This window comes from Oncorhynchus mykiss, chromosome 19 (assembly GCF_013265735.2).
Source record: "Oncorhynchus mykiss isolate Arlee chromosome 19, USDA_OmykA_1.1, whole genome shotgun sequence".
Taxonomy (NCBI): Eukaryota; Metazoa; Chordata; class Actinopteri; order Salmoniformes; family Salmonidae; genus Oncorhynchus; species Oncorhynchus mykiss.
This window is the reverse complement of record NC_048583.1, coordinates 32,399,665-32,415,326: the sequence shown is the minus strand read 5'-3', so window position 1 is coordinate 32,415,326 and position 15,662 is coordinate 32,399,665. Positions and strand designations below refer to the sequence as shown.

Genomic DNA, 15,662 nt, shown 5'->3' with positions numbered 1-15,662 from the left:
TAAGCTAGGTAGCTATCAAGCTAAAGTTAACAAGCAAAGCTAGCTAGCTAACTTCATTGAAAAATAGCTAATGTAGCTAGCTGACCATGTAACTTTTCTTTTCACAAGACAGTATAGCGTTACATTGTTGAATCACTTACCACAAAATCAGAAATGTGACCAGAGACCAGTTTATCTGTGCCAATAAAAACCTATTTAAGTATTTACGCAACTGATAGCACACCGCTACAGTGCTTACAGTGGTTTCTGTGGATTGAGGAAGTTTACAATCCAAATGGAATTTTGTTATTGTATAACTGTTGTCCACCAGGGAGCAGTCGATGATTAGCTCAACTAAATCATTCATAAACATCAATACACATACTTCTCCCACGAATGTTGAGAAAAGAGAAGGAACTGAATTAAATGTATGAATGTAAAGAAACACACGGAAACACACCCTTCTGTTATAGATTAGGGCCGTTTGCAGGTGGAAATGTAGCCAGAATTGATGGCAAGTTAACTGCTGAACTTTAAAAAATATACATATAGATTTAACCTTTATTTAACTAGGCAAGTCAGTTAAGAACTAATTCTAGGCCAGCCTAGGAACGACATAGTTTGTTTACCAGCGTATTACCGATTAAATCTCTTCATTTTGAAATGAGTATGACTAGTGTATAAAATCTTCCTGTAGATGTTTATGATGAATTGTGCACTTCCACCACTCCCGCTGCGATTACACTCCGCCACAGGAGGTGGCAGTATGTTTGCGTGTTCAGTGCGGCTGCTGTTGTACGTAAAGGCATTTTCTTGTTGGTTGGTGAATGACTGGGATGTGCTGAAACACATCAGACGGAGTTGTTATAAAGGAGTTTTTAACACAATGAGTTCAATAGGAACTGGGGTAAGTTTGATAGCTAAGATACTGCACGTTATACATTTGTATGCTACCAAACGAAAGGTTTGGTTAACTTTTTAGCACCAGCTTATTCTTGGAAAAGACAAAGTTAGCCAACTTGCTAACGTTAGCTAACTGTGGCTGTTCTGTGGTAGTTTTAGGTTTTACAGTAGTAACCAATAACACATTAAATTACGTCATTCGTTTAAGATCTATAATCCTATGTAGAGTGAAACACATTTTACATTGGTTACTGCTACCTACCTAAGTAACGTTAGTTATTTCACTACAGAACTAGCAAGCTAACTAGTTGTCATGCCTGCTGACTCACTTGTACGGCAGCTTGCTAGCTAAATTAGCAATGCTGGTTGAACTAAATCGAAATTGAAACAAATTCAACCAAATGGTGTTGGGTATTGGTTGCTCTCCTATCACTAAACAAATGTTTTATTTCACCACTGGGTAAATGGAATTTCACAACATGATATTTACAAGTTCTTTAATCTTTTAAAAAGCTAGAAAGACGCGCTGGCACCTGTAATGTAAAAATGGGATTACTCAAATTGTAATGTCACATGCACAAATGTCTTCATTGCAAACTCAAAACCCAACAGTGCAATAATCAATAACAATATATTACTAGAAAAAAAGCACACGAGGAATATTAAATATGAGATACGCAATGAAGTAAGTAATTAAGCATACTATATACAGGAAATATTTAAGTCAGTTCCAGTATCATATTTACATGTGCCGGGATACTGGAGTGATGGAGGTAGATATGTATAGGGACAAGGCAACAGGATATAAGATAGAGTAGCAGCATCTTGCAGGTGTGTAGAGTCAAGTATGTGCATATTATGTGTGAATGAGTGTGTAGGGCCCTGTGAGTGTGCATAGACGGTGCAAAATATTGAAATAAAAGGTCAATCAAGATACAAGGTTAACACTGTCAGTGTAGCTACTCTATCAGTTGTATTGCTTGTGGATAGAAGCTGTTCAAGAGCCTGTTGGTGTCAGATTTGATGCACCGGTACCTCTTGCAGTGAGGCAGCAGAGAAAATAGACTATGGCTTGGGTGGTTGGGGTCTTTGAGGATTTTCAAGGCCTTCTTTTCACACTGCCTGATATAGAGGTCCCCGATGGCAGGGAGCTCAGCACCAGTGATGTACTGGGCTGTCCGCACAATACTCTAGCGCCATACCAAGTAGGGATGCAGCCAGTCAATATGATCTCACTAGTACAGCTGTAAAACATTTCCAGGAGGGCCCATACCAAACTTATTCAACCTCCTGGGGGGGGAAGTGGCACTGTCGCGCCGTCTTCATGACTGTGTTTGGACCATTTGTAAGTCTTTAGTGATTTGGACACAGAGGTACTTGGAAGTTCTCTACCTGCTCCACTACCGCCCTGTCGATGTGGATGTGGGCGTGCTCCCCCCCCCCCCCCCCCCCCCCCCCCCCCCCCCCCTGTAGTCCATGATCAGCTTCTTGGTCTTGCTGACATTGAGGGAGAGGTTGTTGCTTCGGCACCCCACTGCCAGGTCACTGACCTCCCTGTAGGCTGACTCATCGTCGCTGGTGATCAGGCCTACCACCATCATGTCGGCAGCAAACTTGATGATGGTGTTGTGTCGTGCGTGGCCACACAGTCGTGGGTTAACATTCAGGCCTATCATGAAGCTACTTCCATGGTTTTTGCTAGCTAATATTTTGAAAATTGACACCCTTGAGTTTGGTTAGATTGATGTAAAGGTATGAAGTCTGGCAGTTCCTGTCAATCACAAGTGTAGCTATGTTATCTCAACAGCGGTGGCCTTCAAAATATAACATCTAAAACTCTTTCCTTTTCTAGTATGACTTGTCTGCCTCCACCTTTTCACCTGATGGAAGGGTATTCCAGGTGGAATATGCCATGAAGGCAGTAGAAAACAGCAGGTATATTATCCTTCCCTGTTTGAGTGTTTTCAATGCAGTACCCACATGATGGAAAATAACCCAAGTGTCTCAATTTGTTGGTTCTTGTTCTTTCTCCTTACAGCACAGCAATTGGGATCCGATGCAAGGATGGGGTTGTGTTCGGTGTTGAGAAATTGATTCTCTCCAAACTTTATGAACAAGGCTCAAACAAGCGCATCTTCAATGTTGACCGTCACGTAGGAATGGTATGTATTCATCCAGACCACATCCATAGTGTAATAACGGGTAGAATGTTGACCAACAACTGATGCGCACATAACCAGAAAAACAGATGGGTTGTCTTATAATCAAAGGATTATTGACAACATGTAAGCTATATTTCTGAGCTTGTCTGCAAATCTTTATTGAAAACATAAAAACATTTTACTTAATGCACTTGTTTTGTTACAGTTATTGGTTGGCTAGCTGGCTAACCCTAGCTACATTAGCATACTAATGTAGCGACTAAACACTTCAAAACAGGAGATGGTTTCAAGAACAAAATACAGCTAGCTGAAACAAGCCTTCTACAATTAACCACACACCAGCTTCTAGTCAATGTTGATAGCTATCTGACTGATCAGAGTGACAATACAGACTTTTACCTCTGGGCATTTGTCATGACGTTGTCAACCCCATATATTAATCTTGAAAGATCTTAGAGAGGGACTGAATTCTGCTGCTCATTAAGAAAAAATGGATTTGGATATTGGGAATGTGGTTGGGTGTGATATGTTTGGCCCTCTTGACTCATGGTAGAAAAATGTCACTCTCAAAATAGTCAGAATGAATCTAATTTTTTTTGTCAAAGGTCTTAGTTGTGCAATTTTACATCTAGCTAAAAGTATTTGGTGCAGTATCTCTAGTTAAATGTGCATGAAAACTACCTAGTACTGCAATCCTGACACTATCGACGCGGCCGCTGCTTCCCTTATTTCTGACAAAACTAGCTACACACGGTTTATCATTGCCCAAAATCACAAGCTAGTTTAATCAATGAAGCTAGCTAGTAGCACATTGAGCAGACAAATCCACTTATCAAGTTACTGGTGAGTGGCATAGTGCTTCGGTGCCATTTTTACATGGCGCTCTGTGTGGCGCTCTGTGATGGAACAGTGACTGTCTGAGGAACGGGCTATCGTACTGTAGTGACATGGGCTGGATAGAATCAGTCTGTCTTTAGAACTGGTAATAATTGCTTATTTGCCCTGCAAAATAATAGAACAATATTATTTCTATAATAAAGCTGTGATTGAGACTTTCATTGTTATTTTTGAAAGCCACAAAATTTAGAAGAAAATCTTCGTAGGCTAGAATATTTGGGAAATAACGCTGTAGATGTCCTGGAGGGCAGGCAGTGTGCCCCCGATGATGCGTTGGGCTGACCACACGCACCACCCTCTGGAGAGGCGGTTGCGTCCGGTGCTGTAGCCATACCAGGCAGTGATGCAGTCCAACAGGATGCTCTCAATGGCGCACCTGTAGATGTTTGTGAGGGTCTTTGGTCCTACCAAGCTGAATTGTTCAGCCTTCTGAGGTTGAAGAGGCGCTGTTGCGCTTCACTACACTGTCTGTGTGGATGGGTTATTTCAGTTTGTCAGTGATGTGCATGCAGATAAACTTGATGCTTTTCACCCTCCACTGCTACCCACGTGGTTAAATGTCTTCACGTCGGCCGCGGAGAACGAGAGCTCGCAGGAGCGAAGGAAGTAGCAGAATGGAGGCGTGATTGGATTTGCCAAAGGGGGGGCGGGAGAGTAGCAATGGTCAAGATTTCTTGATGAGCGAGTTGCGCAGACGATGTGTTGATAAAGCTTTGGTTGCATTTTCCTCATATTTGCTTTTATGGGGCGGTGGTACGAACATAGGATCCAATTGAGGAATGTCTAATTTTTGGTCAAAATGCTGGTGAGTGACTGCTAATCTAATATCCAAAAGTTATTTTCGGCTATAGGTAATAATGCTAGAAATGTTCTGAGCAAATAATACGAAATAACACACACAAAATACTGCGAAGTTGGCTAGGAACAGGGTGACCATATCTGTTGGCGCCATGTCTGTTGGAGCCTATCGAATAGAAAACACAAGATGGTTAAGGAGTATCCATTATAAAAAAATGAATAGGTTTAGGCTATAGCCCATGCATCCAACAGAGGGAGATAGATTTTCTGACTGGACATTTTGGGGTGCTTTGGTATAATTTCTCGCTTTGTCTAGCCTACATTACTCTCTTGCGTTCTGTATAACATTTTTATTGAAATAGGCTAATTACTCTTAATGTCACTTGTGTGCTGCGAGACTGTTCTTTACTGTGGGGCGCCAGTCAAGTTCAAATAGGCTAAACCATCGTGTGTCACATCACAGCGTCGTCACAATTTACGAATGCTGTCAATCATCGGAAATAGACGATGCTATTGTAATAGCGCTCAACCTTACTTTCAACACAACATTGGTAACGCGTTGTCTTATCTAAACAAGTATGAGGCGCTGTGTAATGTGGGCAGGTCTGTCTGTCTAGTTTCTGCCGTACGCTTGAATAGAGTTGCAGAGCAAGGAAAACGACTAATTCAAAGTCTCCGAGCGTGCACCGCTAGCAATTTCACACCGGTTACATAGGATGATCGAAATGGATCTAGGAATGGAACAGCTTCCATAAATCTCGCAAATCTCTTGTTTTGGAAGGTACTGACTTTGTGACAAATTATGCTGTTAACACTTTGTAGTCCATTTCTACAGTTGTCAATGTTTCTGACTAATATCGAATATCAATGCAACAGACAGTTTTCAACCAGAGTTTTTTTGGGTTCGCCTGTTTTTAAAGCAGTTCATCTCATAGAAAGGGCGAATAACATTTGAACCTGCCTTTAACTCATTAAAATGAGACTCAGCGATTATACAACGTTGCCACGAGCACCACAGAGAGTGCATCGCGCTTATCTGCAATATATCTGGTATGGCCAAGAATGTGTTTCATGCTGCTGCCACATTATTGCTGCTGGACCATAACAATGGAGAAGTTAAGTATCAAGCCTAACACTCTTAGTTGTTGTGGAAGTCGTCCCGATTCTGCTGTTTACTTTGTGCATTGCTGAATCTACCTTTAACTTTCTTACCCATAGGCAGTGGCTGGACTACTGGCTGATGCTCGATCCCTGTCTGAGGTGGCCAGAGAGGAGGCCTCCAACTTCAGATCCAACTATGGACACAACATCCCACTGAAGGTAAAAAAATAATTATGTTGCTAATAGGTTAGCAGTCACAGTTAACCAGTTGAATCAGGCGTGGTAGTCCTGTAATGGAATATATGGGGTAGCCTAGTGGTTAGAGCGTTAGACTAGTAACCGGAAGGTTGAAAGTTCAAACCCCCGAGCTGACAAGGTACAAATCTGTTGTTCTGCCCCTGAACAGGCAGAACAACAGTTCCTAGGCCGTCATTGAAAATAAGAATTTGTTCTTAACTGACGTGCCTAGTTAAATAAAGGTCATCAGTGTTCATCAGTGTTTCCCTCAAACTCCTCCTCGGTTACCCTGTCAGTTCCACATATTTGATATTTATTTATATTTTACCTTTATTTAACTAGGCACGTCAGTTAAGAACAAATTCTTATTTTCAATGACGGCCTAGGAACTGTTGTTCTGCCTGTTCAGGGGCAGAACAACAGATTTGTACCTTGTCAGCTCGGGGGTTTGAACTTTCAACCTTCCGGTTACTAGTCTAACGCTCTAACCACTAGGCTACCCTGCTGCCCCATATATTCCATTACAGGACTACCACGCCTGATTCAACTGGTTAACTGTGACTGCTAACCTATTTTGGCGACATTCTGAATTGCTTTGTCCCTAAATCCTATGGACAGTCATATTCTTTGAATTGCATATAATCTCTCTTTACAGTATCTCTCCGAGAGAGTGGCCATGTACGTTCATGCCTATACACTATACAGTGCCGTGCGGCCGTTTGGATGCAGCTTCATCTTGGGCTCTTACGATCAAGATGATGGTCCTCAGCTGTACATGGTTGATCCCTCTGGAATCTCATTTGTGAGTTAGGTTTTGGGTGTTTATCACTAAACTAACTGTTGTCTAATGTCATTAACTTACTGTTGTCACACTACACTCTTAGGGCTGGTTTCCCGAATCAAGGTTAAGACTAGTCTAGGAGTAAGGTGCATTCTCAATGGAGATATTACAATGAGCATGTGGTTTACTCCTTGACTAGGTTTAATCTGGGTCTGGGAAAATCGCCATTTAAAGGCCCCAGTGCAGTCAAAAATGTATATATAAAACACAGGAAAATCAGAAATGTATATATAAAACACAGGAACATCACATTTCCACACAGGTTAGAATAATATTGTGAAAATTATAATGCCCTTTTAGTGTAAGAGCCGATTGAAAAGACTGCATGAGCTTTCAGCACGTTTTGGTGTTATCGAGTTTTGGCCTACCATGGTGACATAACCATGCGGTAAATTAGTGAATAGGCCAATAAGAAAGGGTTCAAAACCTTTCTACCAATAAGTTAGTATTCTGTTTTTTCCCCTCCCCAGACAGGCCTAGCAAAATTCTTGCTTGAGAAATTGTATTTTTTACCATTTTAATTGAAAGTACTTCATTGTTACCCAGAAATGATTTAAATGGTAAGATTAAAAAGATTGACCTTTTAAGGTGTTTGGAAATTTGCAATGTATTCTCAGAAGGGAATGTTTGTTTTACCATCTCTATATGTCATCATGCAGCCTCAAAGTGATGTGAAATGTGTAACGTTGTTGTGAAAATGTTCAAGATGGCCACTGAAATGTTTGTTTTATTAAGGGTTACTGGGGATGTGCTATTGGAAAAGCCAAGCAAGCCGCCAAGACAGAAATTGAAAAGCTTCAGGTAAGAATATTAATTTAGCCAAGTTGTCCAATTTCATAAAACATGGGAATATCTTCATTGTTTATCTTTGTATGTCATTGCCATCAACAGATGAAAGACATGACCTGCAGGGAGTTGGTAAAGGAGGTGGCCAAAATGTAAGTGTTTTTTATTTTATTAAAGGAATACACCTACTGTTGCTCATTCTCATAAATAGCCTTCAATCAAGGCAGTGTATTACTCATATGTACTGTTGTATTTTTGGTTTTGTAGAATCTACATTGTACACGATGAAGTGAAAGACAAAGCGTTCGAGTTGGAACTCAGCTGGGTTGGAGAAGGTAATGCAGCTTTCTCTTATATACACTGAGTGTACAAACCAGACACCTGCTCTTTCCATGACAGACTGAAAGCTATGATCCCTTATTGATGTCACTTGTTAAATCCACTTCAATCAGTGTAGATGAAGGGGAGGAGACTGGTTAAAGAAGGATTTTTTTTAAAGCCTTGAGACAATTGAGACCAGGATTGTGTGCCATTCAGATGGTAAATGGGAAAGACGGATGATTTAAGTGCCTTTGAACGGGTTATGGTAGTAGATGCCAGGTGCACCAGTTTCTGCCAAGAACTGCAACGCTGCTGGGTTTAATGCTCAACAGGTTCCTGTTTGTATCAAGAATGGTCCACCACACAAAGGACAATCCAGCCAACTTGACACAACTGTGTGAAGCATTGGAGTCAACATGTGCCAGCATCCCTGTGGAATGTTTCGAGACCTTGTAGAGTCCATGTCCTGACGAATTGAGGCTGTTCTGAGGGCGGGGAGGGGGGGCTGAAGGCAGACATCATCAGCTTGTCACACACCGCTTTGCATTTTCAAAACATATACTTAATTGTTTGAAACCTGAAAGTTTTACTACATACTATGAGGCATGTCTTACCTGGCTTCAAAGTAGCCTAGCCAAAATCAGACCATATCTGTGAAAGCAATTATTTTATATAAACTTTCTTTCATTGTCCAGTAACCAAAGGCACACTTCTAGTCATATTAGCAACCCATGCTAGTAGTTGCATATTCAACCACCCCTCTTTCTAAATTTCTAAAATATATTTTCATCTGTCACATGAAACTGACGGCATGTGCAGTGAGCTTTTGATAACTTATTTTCTGCTAATTGCATTATGGAATGAACATTTGCACTTGTGCGCATTGCTGCACTTATGTGAAGAAATAATGGTTCATCAACATTAAGCTAAACGTTCTGATATGTTGTGTCACTCATTCCTTTTTTCCCTCTATTTTCTTTTATGTAGCCTATGCCTATTGGTTGTGTGAATTTGGGACCTATCGTCCCACAACTGTCCCAGAGTCTGTTTTGGAATAGGCTATTTCTTTCTCAACAAGCTGACCAATAGAATAGGTCAACTTTTCTACTATGGGGGATAGCAGATTGAGATAGGCTAGTGATTTTGCTGTTTGTTATTGGTCTTGTTGGCTGAGGAAAAGTAAATGTGGACAGGTATTCTAACATCAAAGTGCGCGTCAGAATTTGGTAAGAAGGAATTGTTGCAACCTGACTTGCGTGTTCTGTTAATATGAATTACCATAATCGAAATGTCATTCTGGGCACCGAGGGTGGATGCCCTAATCAGGTTATGCACCCAATCCAAAAGGGTCTGGTAAATTTCTTAAATGTCCGCTAAATTAAAATTATGCCGGTCAAATGTCCGGCGCCTCATTTTTCTAACGGAAACCCTGGCGTGAGCAGTGTTCCACTCAAATCTGAAAGTTAACCCAGCTCATAACAAAGTGATGTATTGCATGCATGTGCAGTCATGGCCAGCTACGTGACGGGCCATTGCCCGATCCAGTCAAGTCAATGTTGTGCATAACTTATGACCTTCATTTCCCTTCACCAGTGACAAATGGAAAGCACGAGCTGGTTCCTAAAGACATCAGGGTGGAGGCAGAGAAGTATGCTAAGGTATGTACCATGACCACCAGTTTATGTTGCATGGCATTTCTGTGACCTGGGTTCAAAACAACAGTACCTTAAGTATTCTTTCCACATTTTATGGTTACAAACTGAATGTAAAATGGAATAAATTGAGATTGTGTCATTGGCCTACACACAATACCCCATAATCAGTCTAAGTATTCAACACCTTTTATGACGAGCCTAAATAAGTTGAGTAAAAATGTGTAACTCGCATGATAAGTTGCATGGACGCACTCTGTGTGCAATAATGGTGTTTAACATATATTTTTTGAATGACTTCCTTATCTCTATACCGTACACATACAATTATCTGTAAGGTTGAGCACTGAATTTCAAACAGATTCAACCACAAAGACCAGGGAGGTTTTCCAATGCATTGCAAACAAGGGTAGATGGGTAAAAAAAAAGCAGACATTGAATATATCCCTTTTGAGCATGGTGAAGTAATTGATTATACTTTGGATGGTGTATCAATACACCCAGTCACTAGAATGATACAGTCCTTCCGTTAACTCAGTAGCCGGAGAGGAAGGAAACTGCTCAGGGATTTCAACATGAGGCCAATGGTGACTTTAAAACAGTTAGTTTATTGGCTGTGATGGGAGAACTGAGGATGGATACACAACATTGTAATTACTCCACAATACTATGCTAATTAACAGAGCAAAGAAATTAACTTCATGTCCTGAATAGAATGCGTTATGTTTGGGGAAAATCCAGTAGTGATCAACAACCAACTTAAGAGTTTGAATTTAAAAGGAATAATCCGCAAATATTGTACAAACCAGGTGTGTAAAGCTCTTAGAGACTTACCCAGAAATAATCACTTTCTGAAGGCACTGTATGTCTATGGATCGAACTCGGGTTTCCTGTGTGCCACAAGACTGTTAGCCTTCTGAGCTAAATCCTAGGTTTTAGCCCAGGGAGCTAACTAGTCTTCAGGTCCCAGGCAAGGTTAGTCATCACACGAGCGTGGTTCACTAAACCACCATTATACAGTATCTGTTAGTGTTGCACGGCGTACCGAAACTATAACAAGAAAAACGGTTGGGTATTAGAAGCGAAAGGAACAAATTCTATCAGATGTCTCATGTTTGAAAATGAGCTAAATGTGTTAAACTTATTCGAAAATATGATAAATTTGGACAAACGATTACAAGACTATAACAGAATGCATCAGTGTTTGTATTCCCTGCAGCTTTCTGAAGAAGCATCGGCACAGGAATGCCTGTCTGGGTGTGCATATGTTGACCACTTTGTGTAGCCGTTAGAAGGGTTGGGTACGTTACTTTCTAGATGTAGTCAGTTAGTTACAAGTTACCTGTACAAAATTGTAATCAGTAACAACTTTTGGATTACCCAAACTCTGAATGTAATCTGCTTACTTTCCCCTTAAGAGGCATTAGACAAAGACAAAACGTTTTGGGAATGACAAATGTAAACTTTACCAAAGTCTGCTGCCTCAGTTGGCAATTTGCATATATTACAGAATGTTATGAAGAGTGATCAGATGAATTGCAATTAATTGCAAAGTCCCTCTTTGCCATGCACCCCCCCCAAAAAAAAAAATCCACTGCATTTCAGCCCTGCCACAAAAGGACCAGCTGACATGTCAGTGATTTTCTCGTTAACACAGGTGTGAGTGTTGACGAGGACAAGGCTGGAGATCACTCTGTCATGCTGATTGAGTTTGAATAACAGACTGGATGCTTCAAAAGGAGGGTGGTGCTTGGAATCATTGTTCTTCCTCTGTCAGCCATGGTTACCTGCAAGGAAACACGTGCCATCGTCATTGCTTTGCACAAAAAGGGCTTCACAGGCAAGGATATTGCTGCCAGTAAGATTGCACCTAAATCAACCATTTATTGGATCATCAAGAACTTCAAGGAGAGTGGTTCAATTGTTGTGAAGAAGGCTTCAGAGCGCCCAAGAAAGTCCAGCAAGTGCCAGGACCGTCTCCTAAAGTTGATTCAGCTGCGGGATCGGGGCACCACCAGTACACAGCTTGCTCAGGAATGGCAGCAGGCATATGCATGCACAGTGAGGCGAAGACTTTGAGGATGGCCTGGTGTCAAGAAGGGCAGCAAAGAGGCCATTTCTCTCCAGGAAAAATGTCAGGGACAGACTGATATTCTGCAAAAGGTACAGGGATTGGACTGTTGAGGACTGGGGTAAAGTCATTTTCTCTGATGAATCCCCTTTCCGATTGTTTGGGGCATCCGGACAAGGTTTTTTTCCAGAGAAGACAAGGTGAGCGTTACCATCAGTCCTGTGTCATGCATCCTGAGACCATTCATTTGTGGGGTTGCTTCTCAGCCAATGGAGTGGGCTCACTCACAATTTTGCCTAACACAGCCATGAATAAAGAATGGTACCAAGATATCCTTCGAGAGCAACTTCTCCCAACCATCCAGGAACAGTTTGGTGACAAACAATGCCTTTTCCAGCATGATGGAGCACCTTGCCATAAGGCAAAAGTGATAACTAAGTGGCTTGGGGAACAAAACATTGACATTTTGGGTCCATGGCCAGGAAACTCCCCAGACCTTAATCCCATTGAACTTGTGGTCAATCCTCAAGAGGCGGTTGGACAAACAGAAACCCACAAATTCGGACAAACTCCAAGCATTGAATATGCAAGAATGGGCTGCCATCAGTCAGGATGTGGCCCAGAAGTTAATTGACAGCATGCCAGGGCGGATTGCAGCGGTCTTGAAAAAGGTTTTTTTTTTGAGACTCTGCATCAACTTCATGTAATTGTCAAAAGCCTTTGGCACTTATGAAATGCTTGTAATTATACTTCAGTATTCCATAGTAACATCTGACAAAAATATCTAAAGACACTGAAGCAGCAAACTTTGTGGAAATGAATGTCATTCTGAAATCTTTTGGCCACGACTGTAGACTAGCCCAAAGTTACCCGTCTCGATCTACGAGCTGTTGGCTACGGCGCACGTCCTAAAACCAGATTTGCTATTTAACCGAAGTTTGTGACAACTATCGGTAGAGTTGAAAATGCGATGGAAACGCATATCACTTTTAGATATTTATTTAGTGAAATAATAAGTACATTGTGTGCACTACCTCAACCACGCACTGATTTTATCCGCAACATGTCCATGTGGTGGAAACGTGCACATTTTCTTTGGATTTTAGAATATTTGCATTTAAATCGATCGCCAATTGGATGGAAACCTAGCTAGTTACATTTAATGTTACGTTCACATGATGATAGTAATAAGTCTTCAGGCAGATGGAAAGGCTTTCCCAAAAATCTTCTCAATTACAGTGCATTCAGAAAATATTCAGACCCCTGGACTTTTTCCACATTTTGTTACAGCCTTATTCTAAAATTGATTACATTGTTTTTCCCCCCTCAACAATCGACACACAATACCCCATAATGACAAAGCAAAAATAGGTTGACATTCTTTAAAAAAAATTAAAAATAAACTGACATTTACATAAGTATTCAGACCCCCTACTCAGTAATTTGTTGAAGCACTATTGACAGCGAGTACAGCTTCGAGTCTTCTTGGGTATGATGCTACAAGCTTGGCACATCTGTATTTGGGGAGTTTCTCCCATTATTCTCTGCAGATCCTCTCAAGCTCTGTCAGGTTGGATGAGAGTCGCTGCACAGCTATTTTCAGGTCTCTCCAGAGATGTTCGATCGGGTTCAAGGCCAGGCTCTGGCTTCGCCCCTCAGGGACATTAAGAGACTTGTCCCAAAGCCACTCCTGGCTGTGTGTCCAGGGTCGTTGTCCTGCTGGAAGGTGAACCTTCCCCCCAGTCTCCTGGCTTTAGCGCTCTGGAGCAGGTTTTTATCAAGGATCTCTCTGTATTTTGCTCTGTTCATCTTTCCCTCAATCCTGACTAGTCTCCCTGTCCCTTCCCCTAAAAAACATCCCACAGCATGATGCTGCCAGCACCATGCGTCACTGTAGGTTTGGTGCCAGGTTTCCTAAAAATGTGATGCTTGGCATTCAGGCCAAAGAGTTCAATCTTGGTGTCATTAGACCAGACAATCTTGTTTCTCATGGTCGGAGTCCTTTAGGTGTCTTTTGGCAAATTCCAGGCGGGCTGTCATGGGGTCTGAATACTTATGTAAATAAGTGTTGTTTTTTGTAAAAAACTCAACCTGTTTTCACTTTGTCATTATGGCATACTGTGTATGCATTGATGAGGGGGAAAATAAATTAATCAATTTTAGAATAAGACCATAACGTAACAAAATGTGGAAAAGGTAAAGGGGTCTGAATACTTTACGAATGCACTGTAGCCTATGCCAACTGGGCAGAAGCTCTTCAAAAAAACTGCTTGTGGTGTGTGTGTGTGTGACTATTGTGATACTAAATCTGGTATTGAAGTAATTTCTGCTATCGTGGTAACATTAGTCTGTCTTTCTGGTGTCTGATTCACAATGCTTCTTGCTTCCACCATAGGATTCTTTGGAGGAGGAGGATGACTCTGAAGAAGACAACATGTAAATTCAATTCTGCGGTTTCTTCACTTGTCACACACCTACTGACAGGACAGCTCTACAAGAAACAGACGGAAATTATTTTGTATGTTTTGTAGTTTAATGGACCATTCATGTCATTTCTTTCCCATTTGGTTTGACGGATTACACAGCTTTGAAATAAAAGTGGATGAGCACTGTTTATACTAAAAGCAACTTTGACAATTAAAAGAAAAAGCTAAATACGGTCAAGGGTCTGCCTTAGTCATGTTATTTTTTGCCAATGTATTAGAGGTCGACCGATTATTGGAGGACCAGAAAAGCCGATACCGATTAATTGTACAATTAATTTTATTGCTTTGTAATAGTCACAATTACAACAATACTGGATGAACACTTATTTTAATTTAATACATCAATTTAGCCTCATGTAAATAATGCAAAAACAGTGTTGGAGAAGTAAAAGTGCAATATGTGCTATGTAAGAAAGCTAGCGTTTCAGTTCCTTGCTCAGAACATGAGAACATATGAAAGCTGGTGATTCCTTTTAACATGAGTCTTCAATATTCCCAGGTAAGACGTTTTAGTTACTATAGGAATTATATTTCCCTCTATACCATTTGTAATTCATTAACCTTTGACTATTAGATGTTCTTATAGGCACTTTATTGCCAGTGTAACAGTATAGCTTCCGCCCCTATCCTCACTCCTCCCTGGGCTCGAACCAGCAACACAACAGCCACCATCGAAGCAGCGTTACCCTTGCAGAGCAAGGGGAAGAACTACTAGAATGCTCAGAGCGAATGAAGTTTGAAACGCTATTAGCTCACGCTAACTAGCAAGCTAGCCATTTCACTTCAGTTACACCAGCCTCATCTCGGGAATTGATAGGTTTGAAGTCATAAACAGTGCAATGCTTGACGGACAGTGAAAAGCTGCTGGCAAAACGCACGAAAGTGCTGTTTGAATGAATGTTTAGGCTATGCTTCTGCCTGCCACCGCTCAGTCAATTTAGATACTTGTATGCTTAGTCAGATTATATGCAACGCAGGACACGATAGATAATATCTAGTAATATAATCAACCATGTGTAGTTAACTAGTGATTATGATTGATTGTTTTTTATAAGATAAGTTTAATGCTAGCTAGAAACTTACCTTGGCTTACTGCATTCGCGTAACAGGCAGCCAGCCTCCTTGTGGAGTGCAACGAGAGAGGCAGGTCGTTATTGCGTTGGGCTAGTTAACTGTAAGGTTGCAAGATTGATTCCCCAGCTGACAAGGTGGAAATCTGTGGTTCTGCCCCTGAACAAGGCAGTTAACCCACCGTTCCTAGGCTGTCATTGAAAATAAGAATGTGTTCTTAACTGACTTGCCTAGTTAAATAAAGGTTTAAAATAAAAATACCGATTTCCGATTGTTATAAACTTGAAATCGGCCATTCCGATTAATCGGTCGACCTCTAATATGTATTTAGTCCTTGAGGTATTATTTACAAGACTA

General features: G+C 41.1%; 2 protein-coding genes across 5 annotated transcripts in view; one reads left to right on the top strand and one right to left on the bottom strand.

The window, feature by feature from the left end:
- mipol1 (mirror-image polydactyly 1) overlaps nt 1-15,662 on the bottom strand; it is a 97,583-nt gene that overhangs the window by 81,090 nt on the left and 831 nt on the right. For 2 of the 4 annotated variants that reach the window (XM_021573945.2, XM_021573946.2), the window contains exon 1: nt 141-318. The exons of 1 other annotated variant lie outside the window; for it this stretch is intronic. The gene's annotated coding sequence lies outside the window, so the exon portion shown is untranslated. Of the gene's footprint in view, nt 1-140; nt 319-15,662 lie in introns of those variants that run through there. One more of the 4 variants, XM_021573948.2, reaches the window with a different exon arrangement.
- On the top strand, nt 733-14,412 carry LOC110497673 (proteasome 20S subunit alpha 3). Its single transcript, XM_021573949.2, has 10 exons — nt 733-886; nt 2,735-2,817; nt 2,921-3,044; nt 5,958-6,059; nt 6,733-6,879; nt 7,654-7,719; nt 7,810-7,856; nt 7,972-8,039; nt 9,619-9,683; nt 14,144-14,412. Exons 1-10 carry the CDS (start codon nt 746-748, stop codon nt 14,186-14,188), a joined length of 888 nt encoding a protein of 295 aa, XP_021429624.2. The 5' UTR covers nt 733-745; the 3' UTR covers nt 14,189-14,412.

Coding starts and splice junctions, on each gene's coding strand:
- LOC110497673 (XM_021573949.2), top strand. CDS start 746: ATGTTTGCGTGTTCAGTGCGGCTGCTGTTGTACGTAAAGGCATTTTCT. Junction 6,060..6,732: donor GACACAACATCCCACTGAAG/GTAAAAAAATAA, acceptor CTCTCTTTACAG/TATCTCTCCGAGAGAGTGGC. Junction 9,684..14,143: donor AGGCAGAGAAGTATGCTAAG/GTATGTACCATG, acceptor CTTCCACCATAG/GATTCTTTGGAGGAGGAGGA.